Raw genomic sequence first — 23,508 nt, 5'->3', positions numbered from 1 at the left:
TTTTCAAGAACCATTCCAATAAGTTGGAATATATGTTACACAAGTTAGATGTTCATAGACAACTCAGGTTTTACTTGGATAGAACTAAGGATCACAGAAAAACAGATCAGCTCTTTATAGCCTTTGCAGACAGCAGAAAGGGCATGGCAGTTACGAAATGAACCCTTTCCAAATGGCTTTCTGATTGTATTATTTTTGTTTATACTGCCTCTGAGCAGAGTTTACCTGTCAAGCCCAAAGCGCATTCTACAAGATCAATTTCTACATCCCTGGCTCATGCAGCCCGCCTACCGTTGGACACTATTTGTGCGGCTGCCACTTGGTCTAAGCCACATACATTCATTACTCATTACAAAGTAGATAGGGTTTCCAGGGACAGGGCAACCTTTGGTTCCACTGTGCTCAGGAACGTTCTCCCCCGAGTTCCTCAGGAACACGGAGCTAGGGACGCTACCCAGGTGTAAGAACAAACGGCGAGATTGAACACTCTCACATATAGAAGTTATGTCCTTACCATAACGTTCCATGTGGAGTGTTCATCTCGCCTTTGTTCTTACATTCCCACCCTCCCACCCTCAGGAAGAACGTCCAGTTTAGGTGTCTGGTTTGGTTCTCCCGCTTCTGCTTTTGTTCAGTTGTTGCGGCTGTGTTTCAGCTATGCTTTGCATGAATGTGTTATGTTCACTCCCGTTGAGTTCTGGTTTGTTTGCAAACTAGATCTGAGGTAAAGGCAGAGGGGGATTGTGGGAGATAGGTTGGTCTCGAGCTTCTTCTTGATGCAGAGCTTTGCCAAGCGGCCGACACGGAGCCGAGGATCGGCTCCGAACCCAGGTGTAAGAACAAAGGCGAGATGAACACTCCACATGGAACGTTATGGTAAGGACATAACTTCTATATTTATGCACTCAAGTATCCCTGCAATCTTTTCTATATAGTTGAGAGTAAAAGGTAATTTAAGGTAAGATTGCAGGAACATATTCGTGATATTAAAAATAATAAGATAGAAAGTCCCATTGCTTCCCATTTTAATTCTGTACATGGGGAGCTTATTCAGAATTGAGAGGTTGTATTCTTGAACAAATTAAAGCAACAAATGTAACTTGTTTGAAAAATAAGTTATTGTTCAAAGAAGCTGTTTTTATTTTAAAGTATAACACTTTGATACCTGATGGACTTAACCAGGAATGCAATTGGAAATATTTATTGTAGAGAATTAATTGTATTATATTGTTTGATTTTTTTTATTTGTCTAATTGCTTTGTTTTTCTTAATTGATGCCTCTTTACAAGAGGTGCTCTTTTTTTACTATTGTTATCTCCTGGAAGGCTTAATGCCGAGGCGCTAGAGGTTTTGTGCTTTTATTAAAGGATATATTACTGGCTTTTATAGTCTGTGGTGGTGGTGCTGCGGTAGCGTTGTCGCCTCACAGTAAGACGCTGTCCGGTTCGATTCTTAGCTAGAGCGTCTTCTGCGTGGAGACATGCGTGAATGGGCGTACCTTCATTGAAGGTTGTGCGTCAGGGCTGGCAACTTGGCACGTAAAAATCAACCGCCAATCGTTAGCGGACTGGAGTTCCGCTGTGGTGACCCCTAACCGGGAAAAAGCCGAAAGACACAACAACATTGTTTGGAAAATCTTTTGTACTGCAATTGGTGGTTTTGGACTCTTTTGTGCATTTTTACCTGCAGCTATGCACCTATTGGCATTGTCACTAAGGTTATTGCCCTGTCTATCATGGTGAAACATGTCCAGCTTGCATCCCAAACAGAAGCTGATGGGAGACCTACCCACATAATCCAGCTGTGACCAAGGTTGCTTCTTCCCACAAACTGTAATTTTGACTTATCCCAGAAAGGAGCCATGAATGGGGAGGCCTCTCCTTGGAGCCCCAGTTGGCAGAGCATACTGCAGTTAGTGGCCCAAATTATTAACTCACTCCACGGGCTACTGAGGCATTTAGCCATGCCTTAACCTACTGCACCTAGTGGTGATATAGGCATGACATCATGGTGGAGAATGTAGTTTCATTTCCATGATGTCTGTGCTCCCAAATACATGGCTCCTGAGAGCCACTGTCATCAGTTTGGTATTTCAAGCCTAAGTCCCCCTTAGTCTGCTGCTTCCATGCAAGCCTTCATTTGCACAGGCATATAGCCAAAGCAAGAATTGCCAATTCTTTCCCTGAGGATGGGCAAGCTGATTCTGCTGCTCAATCCTTTTAACTCCCCTCCAATTCTGGTACCTGAGCTATTACTCAAATTCTGATGATCTGTGTCATTGTCAGAGCCGGAGCCAATTTGCAGTTATTTTTTTTTCAGTGGTTGTTTTAAGTTCATCTTCACCATCGAGCTTCCTAATAGTACTCTTAAGTACTTTGCAAGTTTGCTTTCATTCACTCTTAATGTATTGAGTGGAACGGGACTGCTTTTATGCAAAATTTCTTTCTCTTGTGTTTTCACTCTATTAATATATATTTCACTATACGGTTCTTTTTAAATTTCCTGTTATAGTTGCTGCCGACAGCAACAGCCTTACAAGGAGAAGGGAGCAGAAGATCTGAGGCACAAGCAGCAGCTTTAGCAATGTGATCCATTAGAGGAGGATTACAGCAGAATTTGTTTAGATCAAGTAATTCCAGAAGAATTGCTTTTGAGAAGTCCCTAAACACAATGGTATTTGGTGGGGAAGTACTACCAGTGACTTATTTGTGGTCTGGTTTAACAAGAAAAGCTGATGACTATGGAGATATACAAAAATGGGTCTTGTTTGTGAATCTAAGATCAAGGGTACTTGGACCCCTACTAGGACGATTAACTGTTTATACAAGGGAGTTTTCATTCATAATGTTAGGGAAGCATTGGGCATGCTAATCATTGGTTGGCTGTGCGTGATGGATGGTTGACTTCCTCCAGTATAAAGGTGCTGGGATTAATATTTCAGCTAAGCATGCAATAGCTATCGCAGTTAGTAAGAGACATAGAGGATGCTCTGAGGGTGCCACGGTGGTGCAGCGGTTAGCATTGTCACCTCACAGCAAGAGGTTCTCCGTTTCGATTCTCGGCTGGGCAGCCTTCTGTGTAAAATCTCCATCTCCTCCCCGTGGTCATGTGGGTTTCTTCCGGTTTCCCCTCACATTCCAAAGACATGCCGTAGGTGAATTGGAGATTCTAAATTGGCCGTAGGTGAGTGTGTGTGTGTGCATGAGTGGTCCAAATGAATTACTGCGACAGGGCTCAAGATGATTGTCACTGTGAAGTGACACCCAACCCCATGTGTAAAAAAAATGGGAAAAAGGGGTTGAGGATGGATGGATAGAAGATTGTCTGTGGCTAGTGTACTGTTTAGGGTAATTTGGACATCAGAGAGTTCAAAGATAGAGTCCCTAGGAATCGGTGATGGTATTCTAGATAAATACTGATCTACTTCCGCATGCGTTAGTAGGTCTGATGACATGATGGGCACTAAACCCAGGAGTGGTGAAAGTGTTTTCATTGCTTTGAAACCATGACTTTGCATCTATGCTTATGTGATTGTATTCAACTCATCAGAAGGCTTCAAGTTCTGGTATTTTCTGTCAAGACTCTAGGTGTTGAGTAGAGCCACCTTAAAGTGTTTCAAAGTAGAATTTCTAGTTTGGAATGTTCAGCAGGTGTATGCTGCCTAGAAATGACAGACACTGTGGAAGCAGCAAAAGCTTTAGCCAGAATGTAAAAGCCGTGGTAAGAGATGCAGACCATCCCCAGCAAAGCAGGAAGGCTTGTCAGCTATCTTGTCCCAAGTTGACGGATTTCGGAGCCCCTAGAGTTACACCAGCTGCATAGCAAATTATTAAAGCCAGTTATATTTTCTTTGAATCTTGGCATCATCTGGGTGATGGCAAAAGAATAGTCAAGATTGGTTTCTTTCCTGCCTTGGACATATGCATAAAAAGACCAGTCATATCCTTCTCCATGTTCTTCTAGGTAGAATGCCTAAGGTCATTCACCACTGCACTGGCCAGTACCAGGTCTTACTCATATTTGTTAGAATGGAAGGATATAAGAGCCTTTATTGCATACCATGTCCTGGCTTTGGCAAGATAGCTAATTGACATTCTACTCCTATGTAGCCATATGAGGATGGTATCTGTGTGCCATAAAATAGAGATATCTATTACTAAAGTATTAGTGTGGGTGGATGCAGTCTTATTAAGCCTTAGGAGTTTGGAATCTGCGCCCTTGTGATTTATTGTTATGAGGTATGTGTACTGGTTGTGGATGTGCAGTGTGAAGAGGTGTCACCAGTTTGTCAGTTGAACAGAAAAAATTCTAGTGCTGGGGAGAAGCCCTTTTGCAGTCTTTTGACATCCCTGACAAATGCCAAATGCAGCAAGGTCTACTCCTTTTATCTCCCCACAGGGAGAATGCCTTACAGATGTGCTCATGCAGAGCTGGCACCTGGGACTTCATTATATCCTTCACTCAGTTTCTCTTATTCAAAGATTCAATTGTATAACTAGAGTCCAAAAGCCAAAATCATTCACATAGCCCCATGTTGGTCTTGGCAAATGTGTTTCCCCCTGCTTTGACCTCATCCTTTGAAGAAACCACTTAGCAGAGTTCTGAAAGGCTTCTAGTTAACACCCATAAGCCAAACTAAACCCATACCTTTACTTCTGATAATGGCCAGGGACTCTTCCAGCCTTGAGAGGATAGTCCAAATTGTTATATCGGCTCAGAGGCCTACACTCAAAGAATGTATAAGAAAAAATGGATACATTTTGCTGTTTGGGCAACTGGAAAAGGTTTAGACCTCTTTTTGTGGTCCTAGCTATCTTGGACTGTTCAGCTTACGTTTTTGATTCTGGTTAAAGCTACTCAGCCATTAAATTACATTGGGCAGCTATATGTAGTTTCTACCAGTGTGATAACTCCTCTTGTCGTTCAAGGGTGGCAATGTCTTTTTATGAAGCGTGTTTATCTTTTGACCTCATTTAAAAGATTCTGACCCTCCTTATGATATCTACATTGTCTTGGAATAATTAACTCTATTCCCCTTTTGAACATGCAGCTAATGCAGAACTGAAGTATGGATTGTGGAAGACGTTGCTTTTCGTAGTGGTTACATCCACCAGAAGAATTAATGAATAGCAGGAAATGTGCATTAATCCACTTTACCTGATTTTTCACAAGGAGTTTGTATCCATTCACTCTTCATGTATAAGACAGCCAAAGAGATCAGTCTAAATTTCCAGAATAGCAGATGAGAGTACATATGTCTTGCACTGTGTTGCATCTGGGTAGAACAAAGTGAAATAGGAAGACTCTCAAATGTTTGTATCACTGCCCAGTACAGTGTTGGGGTACATAGTTTCAGAGGTCACTTAGGTCAGGTAGTTGTCCAACTGCATTAAATTTTGTTACAAAAATTATTGCAAGTCTTGCCATCCGTAGTAATAGCTGATTCCACAAGGCAGTTGCTACCTCTCAGGCCTTCTCCAGGAATGCATCAGTGGATGATGTATGTGCGGCAGCTGTGTGCTTCAGAAGATTCTGTAAGCTGGCTGTGGATCTGTAGGTCCTGGTGTCCTTCAGGGCTGCAGTAGTTTAGGATCTTTTCCTGTACAATACCACCTAGATGGGTGGGCTAGGGACCCTGTCATGTCAGTCATATTAAGGATGCCCTGATTATTTCAAATGTGAATGTCAGCTATTCACCATATCGCTAGATGTGAATGTTCAGGTGCATCCTCAGTGGTATTCTACGTCTGTGTCTCAGTTTTAAGGAGGAGGCATAGATGAAGTAATTGCAGTATGCTCTTGTCTGTTTTTGGGCTGCAAGAGATTTGGAGAGGATAGGAATCAAATAAAGCATTATAGATAGAGGCAAGGAGTTTTGTAGCCTAAGAAAGTTCCTGGTGCTGAGTTCCTACGGCCTGAGCAGTCCTAAGTTCTGTCAGTGAATGAAAAAGCACATATTCAGTCAAATCAGGCATCATGGTAAGTACTTAACTTTAATTTATTCTTCAGGTACAGGCTTTTAATAGTTATGACTTACTAAGTTTTAGACTTCTTACACAGAAATTATGTTTAACAGTCACTTCCATTCTTCAGAATATAAACCCAGGAATAAATTAAAGACTTTACACATTGTTAAAAGTATGTCATAATTACATATAGGCTGTGTTGCTTAATTATATACATAGGACATTTTGTTTAATTATGCAGAGGAAATGTTGCTTGCAGAAGTGCATTAGATTGTAACTGTGCCTCACCTTATTTACTGGTTGTATGGATATTATTTGTGATTTGATTTAATGTCATTGTTATGCTGTAGGTGCTAGCATATCTTGTCAAAGGGTACTTTTCCATAACCCAGAGCTTTCTGTTGGAGCTTGGAGATGTTGCTTGCAAATGCATGGAAGAAGCAGATCCATCAGTGCAGCTTCATGGTGCCAAGGTACAGTAGATAATGAAAAAATGTAACATATATTATTTGGATAGTAGTAGTACTTTTAATATGAAATGAAAGCATATCGAAACTCTAAGGTTTGATTTGTAATATTGCAATGTTTTAGACTGCTGTTGGCTTCATCTTTGTCTGTATTGAAATATTTTACTTTCAAAGTTCAGCCATTTATTCAGCTCGGTGATATAGAGGAATAAAGTCCTGACTGTGACCCAGACAACCCGTGATAGACTACCAATCTGGACTCTGGGGGAACTCAGTGCGGCAGGTGGTAGTGAGTGGCTGAAGGACGTCCTGAGGGAATGAAGGTAGTCTTACCCCCACTGTAGTACTAGCTCACTGGAGGGAGAAGTGCACTATATACAACACTTTAGCCAGGGGCTTGTATTCGGCACTTCCAACCAACCAGTATTTATATCACAGCCTTCCATGAAGTGTGTGCACATGCTCACAAGAGAAAGCATAGTAGGTCTTTGGTAGGTTCTCATTTGTGCAAGTATATATGTCAGTTGCTGGAGACGGTTTAGTGTCAGAATAAGAGAAAATGCCAAATAGCTACCCGTATATTGGCAGTGAAATGATTGTTCAACACTCCTGTTAGGAAGAATTAACTGGGCACGGTCATACTGAGGACTTGCTAGTTGTCAGGTACAGGCCTTCCAAAAGAATGAAGAAGAGTTTAAGGATGAATTGTAACTTTTTTTTTTTTTTTTAATTTTAAAGGATTGTACTATTTCTGTCTTGATCATATGTGATTTTTCTTTGTACAAGTGTTATACAAGATAACATCCTTTTTAGTCAGCAAAATTTCTCCTTGTGTTGCTTCCAGTTTAGCAACATTGCTGAGTTATTGCTGGTTTAAATAAGAGACACTACTGGCAGGATCAGCACTGATGAGTATATCAGGATGACCAGCTTAGGGGTTGTGCTTTACTCGTCTTTCTCTGAGTATAAGGCATGCAGAAGAACCAGGCAGGGAACATGCATGTGCTCTCCCTCCTACTCTGCACTAATATGCTTCCTGCTTTGCTGTGCTCTAACAGTATGGGCCTTGAGAGCTGACTTCCATCTGCTGCTGAGAGTTCTACTCAAAGCATAATTTTATAATTCTTCAACAGATGAAGGTGAATAAGCATTAGTTGTTCATTCCTAGGGACTCAAACTGGTCATCAGATTTGGGCTGTCAGTGGCACAGATGAACATCCTGTCTCTGTAATAGTGGACCAGCTGGCCAAATGGATATCTGCTAAGTGTCTGTTCCAGGAGAGTTGTGGCATCTTGGTAAAAGGAGAAACTAAATTACTTGCCTGAACATATCTTAACAATTGCATGAAACATTTTAGTATTTCAAGATAACAAAGTAATATTTTACTGTTTTAAAAAACAGAGCTATTTTAAACAGAAAGTATTTCTGTAAACCTTAAGGAATTGTATTTTTTGATATCAGTATGTCTTAAAGAATACTGCCAAAGGAATCACAGTATGGATGGAATATTAGCTAGTGGCAGACAGCTGTCAACAGTTTGATCTTTTTCATCATTCAGATGTCCCCATGCGTACAATGGAGATAGACTTGAGCCATGTACTTAGGGGGAAGCTATAAATAATGACGCCCTAGTGTCCTGCAGTCAGTTTATCTCTCTTGTCTCTCTTTTTTTTTTTTTTTTGTGGTATCTGCAGACAGTGATTATCCTACTCTGCTTTGTTGTTTTTTCAGTGAAGGATTCCAGAGTGCAGTCTTGGCAGTTTTCTTTGGGCAACTGTTTATAATTTGTTGTTGTTTTGGGGTACTGATGATCTGGTGGCATCCCATTAAAATAAAATGCCAGTAAGCCGTTTTGTGTTCATCAGCTCAACCCCCTTAACCATCATCACCACCCAGAGCTTGGTTCATATTAGAAGAATATGATCCTTCTCGCTGTACTCTTTCTTTATCAGGCCAGGATTCCATGATGCAGTTTTGACAGTTATATTTGGATAGTTGTTTATAAAATTATTGTTCTTTTTTGACTATTGATGACATCCCATGGAAAAAAGAAACTCTGTTGTGGCCCTCAGATCCCCATCACTATCACCATCACCACCAAGTGCTTTATTCATGTAAGAGAAGATTATGATCCTTCTAACTGTACTTTCTTATTTGTATATCAAGAAAGTGGGACTACAGCATTTTGCTTTTTTTTTGTTCTGCTATTCTTCCTTCTCTGTGTTTGACTTGTGTGAATGCCGAAGTTAAAGCAAAACACCTAGAGAAGTCAAGGTAAAGAAGAAAATAGGAGGAAACAAAAAAAAAGTTGCATTCTTAAAAATGAAAGGCATTTGAAAAAATATGGGGCAGCTCTCTTCCTCCAGCAACTAGTAATCAGACTCATTTTTCTCTTATGCAGAATGTTATCTACTCTGGTTCTTCTTTCAATTGCATCTCTGTCTCATTAGGTGGTAGGAGTCAGGAGAGAGGTAAAAGCATAGGGGCATGTTGCTGCTGTTCTACTATTCTTTGTAGTAATGGTACCAGGAGATGGTAGATATATTGGCCTGAAGCCTTCTTTTATCGTGAATGTCAGACCTCAGCTATATAGTCTAGTTTCATATTTGCCCTAGTGTGCATGTACCTACTAATCACTCTAGTGTCTGGTCATATTTCATGCTATAATATTACAGCAATACTTTGTGGAATTTTCTAGGATTAGGATCCTGAAGTACAGACATCTGATATTCATTCATCTGTTTTAGAAAGTGACTGGTACTTGGGTGCCTATTGCCATTACATCACTAACACCTATGAATCATGTTTCTACTCCTCCGATGAACATTCCTCTTCATATAAATTTGATCATGAAGGTTGCAGTAGGGGTGATATTCTTTTTTTAAAAAACTAATCTTATTTATGAGCTCTGGTTAAGCCAAATCAGGTTTTCTAAGGTAAAAAAAGTGGGGGGAGGCTTCTGACATCCCATTCCTGTTCAAAGGGTGAGGAAGTAACTGTCATATATGGAGATTAGGTTACCCCTCTCTCTCTCTGTGTCTCTGTCTTTCTAATGTTCAGTATACGTTATGTGGGTAATTATTATTATTCTTGCAGTTTCTGTCAAAGGGGTTATTTCTTTTAGGTAATCCTTGCAATTAATGAAGAAGCACTTCATGGGGTGGGGTCTTCAAACAGTCTTAGACCTAAGTTTTTTAGCCTCAAAACTAAAATGTTATATTTCACATAATTGGAATCAAGACTTGGGTCTTTATGTACAATCTCTATCTGCTATAGAGACATGCTCCCAAAAAAATATGACAGAATGCATTTTAGAGATCTTTTATGTAGGCAAACTGTGTAATGTTTCCTTTCTCTAATATTCCTAGTTTCTCAATTATCTATTCACACACAGTCTGAACCATCATTTTAGATATTCCTTATTAGCCTGTTAAAATATAGAGGAAAGTGCAAGTTCTAACCAGCTGTGAGACATAGAAGGATAAAGCCCTGACTATGCTGCAGAAGACCTGATTTTGAACAGTGGCTTTAGGTGCGTATAGAACTGGCTAAAGAGGATGGGAGTGAGCATTCTCTTGACTGCTTACCCATGCAGTTTACTGTGGCTCACCACAAGAGTGGGACACAGTGGGGTCTATATTATGATGTCGAAAGACAAATTCACCGAACACGTCTTTATCGACATGTAAATATCGACCTTTTGAAATGCCGGCCACTTCAGTGAATTTTTTTCCCAGGGGAAAAAAATCACTTGTTCTTCATCTGGGATTTGCACTTTTCCCCACTGTAGTGCAATTTCGGAGTTGGTATATTTAGTTAGGGAGGGGCAAAGCCCCCCACTATGTAGGGTTTGAAAGTTTGGTTTGTTTCTGTACAGCTGAGTGATCCCCCCCACCCCCCCCCCGGGAAAAAATTTCCTGAAGTGTCCGTTCAGCATTTAATAATGTCGATATTTACATGTTGATTAAGACATGTTAGGTGAACTCGTCTTTCGACATTGTAATATAGACCCACACAGTGGGAGCAGTAGGTGCTGACCTGGTGGAGTTTGTACCTGCAGTGGCAGCTAAGGAGAACTTGGCATATAGAGGCACATGCTCCTTATGAGACAGCAGTGGTAGAGCTCAGAAGAGCCAATGAGAGGGGAAGGGGTGCTCCCAGGGGGAGACAGCATAGGTCGTCCCCCAAGATCAGCAAGTCTGCTTGCTGCCTACCATCTGACTCTCACAGGGGAACAGAAAGCAAACTGGGATTCTCAATGGGCTCTCACCTAGCCTGAGAAAACCCTGGTTCAGTGCCCTCAGAATGAATTGTGGAGTACCAATGTTGGAGCCATGGGCAAGGTGCTGAAGCAAAAAGAAAAAAAAATAAAAGAAAATGCAAGTGCTTTTTTTCTTGGTGACATCTAATAAATAGGTAACAAAAATATGTCTCAAGCTGTCTGTTAATTCCCTCAGTTCAGTGTTTAAGAAAGAAAGCTGAGTATATAAAATAGTTTTCAAAACAAATCCATTACAGGATGGAAATTAACTGTGTTTCTCCTACCTCATTAATATTTTTCTCTATTCTATATAGTTTCCCACACCGTTTCTCTTTTCAGTGATGCATTTGATTTGCATGCACAATTGCCTGTATTGCTTATCTGCTGCTATGTCTCCAAACCTTTTCCACCCCTTGTACACTTTGTTCTTTTCTTTACTAATTACCTAAAAATCTCCATTTAAAAGTCTGATCTTTATACTTACTTATCCCATTTTTTATTTTTTGTCTTATTTTCTTCTTCTCTTGTTGCTTCCCAGCCTGACTGTAACACAAAACAAAATCTGACTTGAAAGGACTCAAAGAATCCCTTTCTGATAGAAATTCAAACTGTCTTCTTCAACCACCCCCCCCCCTTCACCTTGCCCATCCCCCTTCCAAAATTGCTGGAAAGATTTCTCTTTCCTTCCTTTTCGGAAGCTCATAACTTTAGTCACTTATGTATTGGACTTACTAGAAAACAGATACAGGCTTCTTTATGACTCTTCCTATTCATTCAGGGTCCTTCAGGTCTCATGATATCAACAACATCTTATGTTACCAGTCATTTCAAATCTGTTTCTTCAGGGAATCATAGAATTTGTTTCATTCAACCAGATAGGGAAAATATTCTCCTCCAGACTTTTCCTGATTCAATGAAAGAGGGAATTTGGAGTCTAATTTTTGATCTTTCTAAACTAAACACCTTCCTAAAAGTTCTAAAATTCAGGATGTTAACAGTACAATTTCTAACATTTCCAGTTACTGTAGATCTAAAGGTGCCTGTCTGCATGTCCGTATCCATACAAAACAATTTTAAAATATTTTTGCACACTGGGATATTACTTCGAATTTTCTTATTTGCTGTTTGGCTTATCCATGACTTCAAGGGTTTTCCCAAAATGTTTAGCCCCTGCCGTAGCTATTTGTAGGGTCCCTACTTAGATAGCTGCTTGATTCAGGCTACTTCAAAACAAGAAATCTTAAATGCCCTTCAGTTTGCAACCCATTTACTTCTCAACTTGGGTTTTACTTTGAACTTAAAGAAGTCAACCCTGGATCCAGCCTCTCTCCTGTTTTTTTTTCTCAGATTTGTCTGGACACTCATAATAATGGCATCTCAACCCCAGGGAAGTCTTCATTTTTTTCTGTTTCTAACAGATCTTCACATGACCGCAGCAAGAGAAATCTTGACAGCCATTTAATTAATGGCATCAGTATTTCATACGATTCCACATGCCTGATTTTACATTATGAAAATTTAATGATACCTCAAATTAAGTTGGCAAGACCATCATCCTTTATCTTTTCCAGTCCCCTCTCTTGCATTTTTTTTTATTTTGAAGAAAGAGATTTTTTATGTATTAGCCAGGTAACAGTCAGTACTGGTGCTCCTTTTTTCATCCCATCTATTCAGCAAATGGTTGCAACAGTTGCCTTGCTTTTGCATGGGTAGCCTGTTTGAAAGGTGTCAAAGTCCTGGGAGTTTGGTCCAAACAAGATAAAAAATAAAGATCTAATGTCAATTTTTATTCATGCCTCAATAATTGGGTTCTGACCTGACCCTCGGATCTGACTTGACCATTTTTTATAGCTTGTTGCCACTAGAAGTCAAGCTCCTTCGTTACCCATAATGCTGTATCACCTAAAATACCCTCAGATCTCGTTTGCCGTTATCACATTTGGATGTGGTCACTTTGAGCTCTTGAGTGTTGTGAAGTTAGTCAGTTAAGTGAACTTTTTAGTAGCTTATCCACAGTTTCTTACTTTTTTTGTGTGTGTTTGTGTGTGTGTGCATGCATGTTTGCGCATGTGTGTGTGTGTGTGTGTCTGTGTGTATATATATATATATATATATATGTGTGTATATGTGTGTGTGTGTATATATATATATATATATATATGTGCGCTTATTGCTTAGGCCCTAATCATTTAAAATTTGACTGTGACATCTTTAAGTCATTTAATCCTCAAGCAATTGTACATCACAAAAGCAAGTTAACTCTAAAAGTTTTACTTCCTGTGACCTTTTCAAAGTCGTCATCCAAGGCACAACCCCCTAAACAGGATAAGAAAGAAAAGAGGAAAAGGTCTTCAGATCCATGTGGATCTTTTACTTCATCCTCAGTTCCGACAATAGAGCCAGCTCGAAAACTGTATAAAAAGTCTGATCCGAAGTCGAAATCTTTGAATCAGTTGGCGTCTGATGTCAGATCTGCTTCCTTGTATCCAAAAGCATTGGATCCGAAGTTTACCCCAAACAAGGTATGCATCTGAATCCTGGACCTTCCAGAGTGCCGTCCTCATTCTTGGAGAGACACCAAGATTCCAAATCCCTATTGTTTGCCTCATCCTCTCATTCTTCCAGGAGCCTGATAGAAGCTGACATGGATAGGATGATGAGGAAATTTCTCGCAGCACAGCTTCAAATGGGAGTTCTCCAGGCTCCTACCCCTTCAGGTCTGGAGACGTTTACTGGTAGTACACCACCCAACTTGACTCCTCCTGTGATCTGACTCATAGTTTCGGAGCCCTTGGATCTGAGTCTTCTGGGACTGTCTGTATCGGATCTGAAGATTGTTGTATCTTCAGCAATGATACTTTCTCTGAATGCACCAGCTCTAAGTGTAACAACTTTCAGAGCCAAAGTGTCATTGTCAGATCTGAGGTGTCAAAGTGGAATCCGATTTTGTAGGAGCCTTTTCTTCTCCTCACAGCCTTGGCATTGGATGGCTTGGCTCCAGCTTTTGCATCGGGTAGACTGTCTTCAGGTCAGAGGGAGCCGATGGGCCGGAAGCATGTCTCTTCGACTTCGTTGGCTTCTTTCTCCCACAGCACTGTGCATTTTAGGTGGTAGAGAGAGGGTTTTCTGCTTCTGTAGGATGGACAGTTCCATCCCTCCTTGGATCCTCTCTTCTGGATTCCATACTTCTATGTGCCTTGAGCCTCCTCATTCTACTGCAAGAGAGACAGATGGCCCAAAGTCACCAGGCTACCCAACAGGGTCTTCTTTCTTCTAATACTTCTAAGGAACATCCCAAAGAAGAAGTCCCTAGGAAGAGAAAATCCAAGAGGAGGCACTTAGACTTTCCTCAAGAGTTGGACAGTGAAGATACTGATTTAGATGAGGGGGAAGGGTCTGCAAGATCACCTCCTGATGACGTCTGCTTTGGAGACATTCTAGGGATCCTCAAACAAAGGGGTGATTGGTCTACCAGTTACCCTTGCCAAGAGGAATCTGTATTTCTGGCCTATCTACCTCCTGGATGACTTTGCCCACTGAGGAGCTCATTGATTTGATTTATAGGCAGGCGTGGATGGAACCAGTTACTGTTGACCCAGTCAACAAGATACCAGACAGGATTCTGGCACTACCGAAAGGAAGAGAGTTTTGGAGCAAGGGAGTACCAGTAGATGCCATGGTAATGGCAACGGGCACAAAGAAAGAATTTGCAGAACAGAGTTCATCTGTCCATCCCTCTAACAGAGAGTTGAGGGCATTGAACATATTTTGGAAATATGTATGAGCTTCAGCAACCTCTGCATTCAGGTTGTGAATTATCTAGCACATTTCACCAGGTTGCAGAGGGATTTGATTAAGAAACTATCCAAATCCTTCTTTGGGACCAGTACTTCTGAGGCACAGAACACTGTTGCCTCACAGTTGGCTACCCTACAGTTAATCACAAATTTGTCCATGAGACTGATTTCACATGCGGCTGAAGGTACTTCAAGGACAGCAGGTTCAGGCATTTCCATTAGGAGGCATGCCTGGATGCTCTTGTGTTTTTTTTGTGCAGCCCTTCAAGTCCTTGTTTGCCAATGCACCTTTTGACGGCAGTTTATTGTTTGGCCTCAAGGTGAAGGACATACCTTCCAGGTTTGAGCAAGATGGAAAGACCCTCTCTGTAGTGGGTGTACATTTTCAAACCCTCAAAAAACCTTCTCTAGGAATCAACAAGATGGTCAGAAGATGCAGTTCAGTGTGTCCCAGGGTCCTTTTCAAGATCCATGTGGAGATACTTCCCCCAGTGGCAGAGGGACGAACTCAAATGGAAGATGCCACCCATGCGGCAGAGGAAACCTGCAGAACCAAGGTCTAGAGATTCTTTTTCTGACAGACCCTATCAGCGCTCTTGAATGAAGGCCCGAGTGTTCCCTTCTGGATGCAGTCTGAGGTCATCTATCCCTGCAACAGAGTGCCTGGCTAGACATTGCAGAAGATACGGGAGTGCAGAGGATTATTTCCAGAGATTGTACAATCCCCCCCCCCCTTAACAGTCAATATAAATTCCTGATATTCCACCCCATCAGAGGAAAGCAGTAGCTCTAGAAATAAAAAAGCTGCTAGAAAAAAGTCATCCAAAAAGTCGCCCCAGAGCAGATAGAATTTGGAACTTGCTCAAGGTTCTTTTTAGTGCCAAAGAAAATAGGGGACTGGAGATCAATTTTGGATTTCAGCAATCTGAACAAATCAGCCAGTATACAAAGTTCTGGATGGTCACGGTTCAGTCCATTTTGCCTTTTCTGACAAAAACAACTAGATGTATTCAGTAGATCTTTAGGACGTGTACCATCACATAAAAATGAACAGATGCTCCAGAAGATACCTACGCTTCTGGCTAGGAGCCAGTCTTTACCAGTTCAAAGTTCTGCCCTTTGGACTCACTGCAACCCCCAGGGTGTTCACCAAATGCATGGCAGTAGTACCAGCTCACTTGAGGCTGCAGGGATTCCAGGTGTTCCGTTTTTAATGACTGGCTCATAACCACTTTGACCAGGTTTCTTCTGATCAAAGTTTGAGACCATGTACTCCAAATTTGCCCTCATTTAGGGATTGCCATCAATCACAACCAATCTCAGCTAGAACCAACTCAGACAATAGAGTTCATAGGGGCTTTGTTCAATACAGTGTCTTTTTCTAGAGCTAAGGTTTGTAAACCAGTTTAGGTCACTTTGTCCAGATGACCTTCTGCCTGCATTTCCTTTGTATAGAAAATCATTTTATTCTTATCTGCCAAATCCAAAAGCTCATTCTAGATGGCACTGCCTCTTTCAATAGCCTACTTTGGTTAAACTTTCTTGTATGATATATGCTCAGCAATTACCTGTTCAAATACTCATACTTTTGTGTTCCACTATAAACTTGACATTCAGTGCAGATTTAAGGGTGTTCTTCGTGTTTCACTGTTGCAGTCATTACATTTGGGTTATCTGCTTGCAGGTAGCCATCAGTCAGCCTGATTAACAAAGTCTTGGGTCCTGCATCAGTTGCTATCCCTTCTTCCCTGACATCAGGTCGTCAGGGGTATAAAACATGCAGCCGACACCATTACATCAGTCTTTCTTGCTGTGCAGTGCCCGAAGCAGAAGCAGTTCGCAAGTGCCAGTTGTCTGTTTCCTGAAATTTTCATTTTCGAGTTTCAGAACCAAAGTCTTCAACTAAAAGCTAAGTACCCCATTGGGGGAAATTTTTCTTGCTCTTAACCGATGTCAGTAAAAGTAAATAATTGCATTACTTGTGGAAAGCAAATACCTCATAAAGATTTTCATTCGTACTGTATTCCTTGCCTAGGCCCAGACCATGATGTACCTCACTGTCTGTTTTGTGCCTTATTTAAACCACGAACTATCCAACGTCGATATAGTTATGCTTCTAAATATTTTGGTGCTCAGTTCAATTATTCTGATATGTCTTTGGTTAGCATTCTGACTACCGACATTCCGAAAAAACGCAAAGATAAAGACAGAGACAGGCCGCCTAGGTCCAAAGCTGCTGACGACGCTTCTCCTAAGCCAGTCGCCAGTTTCCCGGTACTCAGTGAGGTGCTTTCGCAGCCCCTGATACCCGCTACTTCTGATTCGCAGGCCTCTACTGAGACCCATTCGGAGTCCAGTATGCCGTGAGAGGCTTCAACTGTGGAACCTGCGGATGTCTCTGCCTTGGATGGGTCCGGAGCCACTGTGCAGGCACCGGCTTCTGAGGGTGTATTTAGGCCTACTGACTTGCACATTAAACTGACGCCATCTTCTTCTTCAAGGGCTAAATCTCAAACCATGCCTAAAAAACTGATGCCCAGTCCGCATGGCCAGACCTCTGTGCCTAAAAAACAGATGATAAGAATGGCTGAAGACCTCATTACTTTAATCAGGGGAAGCCAACCTTCCCCCTCTAAGAGACCTAGGACTGAGTTTGTTTATGATACTTCGGACCAGGATTCTGAATTTTCTGTTTCCTCTGATGACCAGGATTTACCCTTCTCTACCTATGTGGATTCTGATGCTGAGGACTCCATTCCCTCTGCTTCCCCCCCAGAGGATTTCTCTTTTGGAGAAACCTTGCATGGTCTCAGGGAGCATTTTCGTTGGGAAAGTCAGGATTTCTCTGATTCTAAAAAGAGGCTTAGGGATTTCTTACTCCTGCCTCAGTACAGGCCTTTAGCCATACCTCCTGTATTAGACATTGTTGATGATGCATTTGCAGAATCTAGCTTGGCCTCTGACTCTTTACCTCCTGCTCCCAGGAAACCTGATAGATATTACAGGGTCCCTGACTCTCACAAGTTCCTTTTCAGAAATCCTACTGTGGATCCTGTGACCATTTCTCAGGGGCCTAAGGGCATTAAAGCTACTACTGCCAAACATCCTACTGATAGAGACTCCAGGGCACTGGATAGATGGGGTAAGAAGGTATACACTTCTGCAACTTTGGCAATTGGGGCCTTAAATTGCCAGTTTCATATGTTGAAGTATCAGCAGCATATTATTGGATTGCTTAAACAGAAAATGATGTTTCCTGATTGTGCTGCAAATAAGGATTTATTGCATTCAGCTGAACAGGTTGGAAAACATACTTTGCAATGTGGTTTTGACTCTAGAGGCATCTTCCTTGGCTGCTGTAACTGGGTCTGTACTTAGGAGGCATGCTTGGCTTAAGGAACAAATCCCTACCAGATCATGTTAAAGAAAAGTTACTGGATGCTCCCCTAAACCAGGACCGCCTGTTTGGCAACAAGGCAGAAGTTCTTAAAAAGATGGAAGAAAAAGCTAAATCTATGCAAACTGTTAAAGATTTTTTACAAGTACAACCTCCAAGATTTAGTAGGCATTGGCCTTCCAAGAATTGGTCTTTTCCTGCCTCTTCCAGACCTTCTCAGTCCAAACCCAGATCCAGCAGAATTCCCAGGCTGCAGTCCCAGGGTACGCAGAGGACTAAGCAGTGGGGCACCTCCACTTCCAAATCTGGGAGTAGTAAGACTCCCCCTATGATAAAATGTCTCAACGACTTCCTTTTAAAATTTCCAAGCACTTATCAACTGACTGCCCCTTTGGGGGGAAAGATTGCTCTTCATGCAAAGTACTGGGAACTCATTACCCAGGACAAATGAGTTTTAAATATAGTGTCCCAGGGATACAGATTTCACTTCCACATGTTGCCAACACCAAGCAGTTGGCCAGATCTACCCCCAAATCAGTGGGCTGAGGACCCAAAACAAGTACTTTCTCTCAAGCGTGGGCTATTCAGTTGGTACCAGAAGAGAAAAAGGGACAAGGTTTCTACTCAAGACTTTTCCTGGTACCCAGAAAAGACAATTCATGGCCATCCTATCATGGACCTGTCTATTCTAATCACCTTTTTGGAGATTCCAAAATTCAAGATACTGACTCTTCACCAGTTGCTTCCTATGCTAGGCAAAGATGCCTGGTTGGCAACACTAGATTTAAAAGAAGCATACCTGCACATCCCAATCAGGGAATCTTGCAGAAGATACCTATGCTTCAAAGCAGGCTACACGCACTATCAGTTCTTTGTACTGCCCTTTGGCTTATCTACTGGGCCCAGGGTATTCACAAAGTGCCTAGCTCCAGTTATTGCATTTTGCAGGCAAAGAATTATTCAAATATACCCATACCTGGACGATTGTCTAATTCAGGCAGAAAGCCAGGACATACTTTTGAATCATCTGGCCTTTGTACAAAAGGTGCTAAGTTGTCTGGGGTACACCATAAACGAAAATAAATCACACCTGGTACCCTGTCAACAAATTATATTCCTGGGAGCAATACAACTTTCCAGATGGCTTTCCTCACGCCAGAGAAACAAATTCATTTGACAAAATAAACCACAAAATAACACCAGTTCGGAGAAAAAGCTGTATAAACGAACAGTTACACCATAAAGCTTGAGGGAAGCTGGTTTATTGTTCACTACTTCCCGTTTCGGCATCATTATGGTTGGCTTTGGACTGTTTATTCTTTCCATTTTTGGAAAGAGAACTGTTTTGTTTTCTATGACACTGCAAGCATTCCCCACCATCTCGGCCATTAGACACTGAGTTTCCTTCCTTCTCCTGGCCCTGGAAGCACGAATCTTGCGTAGCAGCATCATTGCCCTGAAGCCACCCCTCCTGGTTGCCTGGAAACGGGGAATGGCGAATGGCTCCCCGAAAGGGTCTGAATTGAAAAAATTGGTATTCCCTTGTAACGAATACCTAGAGATGCTGTCTCCATCACTTCCAAGACTCTGCTTCTGACTGAGCAATGCCACCAATTGTGTCAGCTGTCCCTCCACTCGTGAAAGCCGTTCGTGCACACTTTCAACAGCAATAGTGCCCTCCCTGGGGCTACCTAATGAGTTCTCCATGTCCTCCATACAAAACAAATAAATCAACAGGAGTAGGTGCCAAAAAGAACTTAAACCAAAATAAACCATAAAATAACACCAGTTCGGAGAACAAGCTGTATAAATGAACGATTACACCATAAAGCTTGAGGGAAGCTGGTTTATTCGCTACTTCCCGTTTCGGCAGCATTATGGTTGGCTTTGGACTGTTTATTCTTTCCATTTTTGGAAAGAGAGCTGTTTTGTTTTCTATGACGCTGGTGTATTTTGGTTTAAGTTCTTTTTGGCACCTACTCCTGTAAATTCATTTGACAACCTACTTCAAACAAGTGGCCACAAAAACCCTGCTATCTGCAAGACAAATACTGCAAGCCTTAGGGTTCATGGACTCCTGCATTTTTCTAATTCCATACGCAAGACTGCATATGAAGAAACTGCAGTGGTGTCTAAAAAGCCTATGGTGTCAACATTCTCAGGATCTAGAAGCAATGATTCCTATCATACCTTGCCTACGCCTAGAGTTCCTTTGGTGGGCAGAGGCCTGCCACCAAAACAAGGGACTACCTTTCACACCACCCCCTGCCACCCATACCCTAACAACAGATGCATCAGACTATGCATGGGGGGGCTCACCTGGCAGGGAAGTGCATTCAGGGCAAATGGAACCCAAGTCAAATGCACCTGCATATCAATCAAAAAAAAATGTTAGCTGTACAGAATGCTCTGACAGCCTTCAAGGACCACATTCTTCCAGGACAACTAATGGTAAAGACGGACAACACCACTGTTATGTGGTACATAAACAAGTAGGGGGGTACACATTCCTACCCCCCCTCTGCAGACTAGCCATGGCATTGTGGAACACAGCCTTGAGCTACCAAGTGCACCTACAAGCTCAATTCCTGCCAGGAAAATTAAAGCAGACACTGGCAGACGGACTAAGCAGAAACCTCATGAACCCACACAAGTGGAAACTGGAACCAAGGATTTTCAACATGTTGACAAGCAAACGGGGGAGCCCAGATATAGACATGTTTGCCTCTCCCCAGAACTACCAGTTGGACACATTTTGAACACGGACTCCCCACAAACAAGCCTGGAAAGTGGATGCTCTGTCCTTCAGCTGGAAAAACCTATCAGTCTATGCCTTCCCTCCTTTTGCCTCTGCTTGCCAAAGTAATACTAAAAAACAAACAGGACAAACCAAGGATGATTTTGATTGCTCCAGACTGGCCACACCAACACTGGTACCCCCTCCTGCACAATGTGTCACTGTTATCCCCATGACACCTGCCTCAGACTCTTTCCCTGTTGTCTCAGCAGGAAAACCAGATTCTGCACCCTCAGCTTCTAACACTGAACCTAGCAGCCTGGCTAATTACCTAATCTCTCCTTTGCCATCCCTCAGATGGATATCATTTTAGAGGCAAGGAGGCATAGTACTAGAAAATCTTATGCTGAAAAATGGAAAAGATTCTGTGCCTGGAACTACTCTCAAGGGATGAGCACAGCAGCGCTCAATTTACCTCAGATTTTACAATACTTAACTGAGATGCTTCACAAGAGCCTGTCTTTTTCCTCCATCAAAATTCACGCCTCAGCCATTTCAGCTCATTATAACACAGAATCTCCCCTCTTCTCTCATCCACTGCTCAAGCAGTTCCTCAGAGGGTATAAAAATTTGATACCACCCAGGAGAGCTCCAACCCCAGCCTGAGACCTTAACTTTGTTTTGGAGAAACTAACTCTACCTCCTTTCGAGCCAGCTGCTACTGCAGACATAAATTTCTTTCTTGGAAAACAGCTTTCTTTTTAGCAATCACTTCAGCAAGAAGGGTATCTGAATTACATGGCAGTGGAGCCTTTTATCATCTTTCATGTGGACAGGGTGTCTCTCTCAGAACCTGTCCATCTTTCATGCCCAAGGCGGTATCCAGTGTGGCTCTTAATCAGTCCATTCATTTGCCAACCTTCTTTCACAATCCACAGAACAAAGGTGAATGGATACTGCATTCCTTAGATGTGCACTAACAACTTAGATTCTACTTGGACAGGACTAAACCTCAAAGGAAATCTGAACAACTGCTGGTGGCATTTGCTGCAGGGGCAGAGGGGAAGGCTATTTCAAAGCAAACCATTTCTAAATGGATAGACCATTGCATTAATTTCTGCTATAAGCACCATGGAAAACCTATCCCACAGGGGATTAGACCTCACTCCACCAGGGCTGCATCTACTTCTTCAGCCTTTCTCAGAGGCGAACTACCAGGGACACCCTAGAAGCTGCTACCTGGAGTTCTGTACATACTTTCACCAAGCATTATCATTTGCCAATTTTTCTCTAAATCCAGAGCTGGCTTTGCCACTGTAGTCTTGCAAGGCCTTATAGCTGGCCTAATGCTATCTAAATTCCTCCTCCCAACCATAGCTTTGGGAATCTACCCAAATGTAATGACTGCAACAGTGAAAAGTACAGTTTTGTACCTACCATAAATGTAGATGCTGCAGTTATTACACTTGGGTTATCCTGCCATCAGGCGGTTCTCCAGTCAGCCTGAGTTCCAAAGTCTTGGTCCAGCGTCGGCTGCTGTCGCCTCCTGCCTGACGTCAGTGTGACAGGGGTATATAAGATGCAGCCAACGCCATTTTCTTCAATTTTTCTTGCCCCAGATGTCAGGTGCCCTCAAATAGGTAGGCAATTCAAATTGCTAGTAAAGTATACATATGAAAAGCAAACAACAACTTTCAGTTACCAGCAAATACTCCCCATAGGTAGTAAAGGGTAGAAGACATAGGTACGTACCAGCAAGAAAGAGGGGAAGGAGGGAGGGTAACCTGGACTGCAGCAGTGTTTACACTCGAACATCTACATTTATTGTAGGTACAAAACTGTACTATGTTCATCATGTTACACTGCTGCAGTCATTACACTTGGGTGGAATCCCAAAGCTGAGGTAGGGTGTCTGGTTCTATAAGGCATTAGGAGTGGCTATAAGGCCCTGCAGCACAGCAGTGGCGAAGCCAGCTCTGGATTTGGAGTATAAAGGCAAATGGTAATGCTTGAAGGTATGCACAGAACTCCATGTTACTCCTCTGAGGTAGGCAGTTGAAGTGGCTGTTGCCCTGGAGGAGTGAGATCTAATGCTGCTAGGTACAGGTTTCCCATGGTGTGTATAGCAGAAACATATACAGTGTCCTATCCATTTTGAAATAGTCTGTTTTGAAATGGCTTTTCCCTGTGCTGCTGCAGCATATGCTACCAATAATTGCTCAGATTTTCTGAAAGCTTTGGTTTTGTCCAAGTAGAAGCGTAACTGCCTGTGAATGTCCAAGGAATGCAGTAGTCTCTCCCCTTTATTCTGTGGTTTTGGATAAAAAGTTGGCAAGTGAATAGTTTGGTTTAGAGCCACACTTGATACCACCTTTGGCATAAACGTAGGGTTAGTTCTTAAAGACACCCTGTCCTGGTGGAAAATGAGGAAAGGTTCCACTGCCATTAGTGCCTGTAATTCTGAAACTCTTTGTGCTGATGTTATTGCCAGTAGCAGAGCAATTTTCCAAGAGATATATTTTAATTCTGCTGTGTTAGCTGGCTCAAAAGGAGGTAAAGTTAATTTTTCCAAAACAAAGTTGAGGTCCCAAGTTGGAGTAGGTGCTCTGCGGGGTGGTCTTATGTTTTTAGCCCCTCTGAGGTACTGTTTTAGCAAAGGATTAGAGAAAATTGGTGGATCCGTGTTGTAATGAGCAGAAATGGCAGAGGCGTGGATCTTGATGGATGAAAAGGAGAGGCCCTTGTCCAGCATCTCAGTTAAATATTGTAGTATGTGAGGAATGTTTGGGACAAGAGGGTCAAGGCTGTGAGCCTGGTTCCAGGCACAGAATCTCTTCTATTTATCCGAATAGGCTTTCCTGGTACTAGGCCTTCTGGCCTCC

General features: G+C 42.1%; 1 protein-coding gene across 1 annotated transcript in view; it reads left to right on the top strand.

Annotated features, from left to right (window-relative positions):
* Nucleotides 1-23,508, top strand: part of HEATR6 (HEAT repeat containing 6) — a gene marked incomplete in the record, with an annotated part of 1,433,578 nt that overhangs the window by 1,016,558 nt on the left and 393,512 nt on the right. Inside the window, 1 exon segment of the mRNA XM_044054904.1 lies at nucleotides 6,317-6,439. Coding sequence (XP_043910839.1) covers nucleotides 6,317-6,439 — 123 coding nt within the window.

The sequence above is a fragment of the Protopterus annectens genome, chromosome 13.part0, assembly GCF_019279795.1.
Source record: "Protopterus annectens isolate FY-2018-M chromosome 13.part0, PAN1.0, whole genome shotgun sequence".
Lineage (NCBI taxonomy): Eukaryota > Metazoa > Chordata > Ceratodontiformes > Protopteridae > Protopterus > Protopterus annectens.
This window is presented reverse-complemented; position numbering and strand designations above follow the sequence as displayed.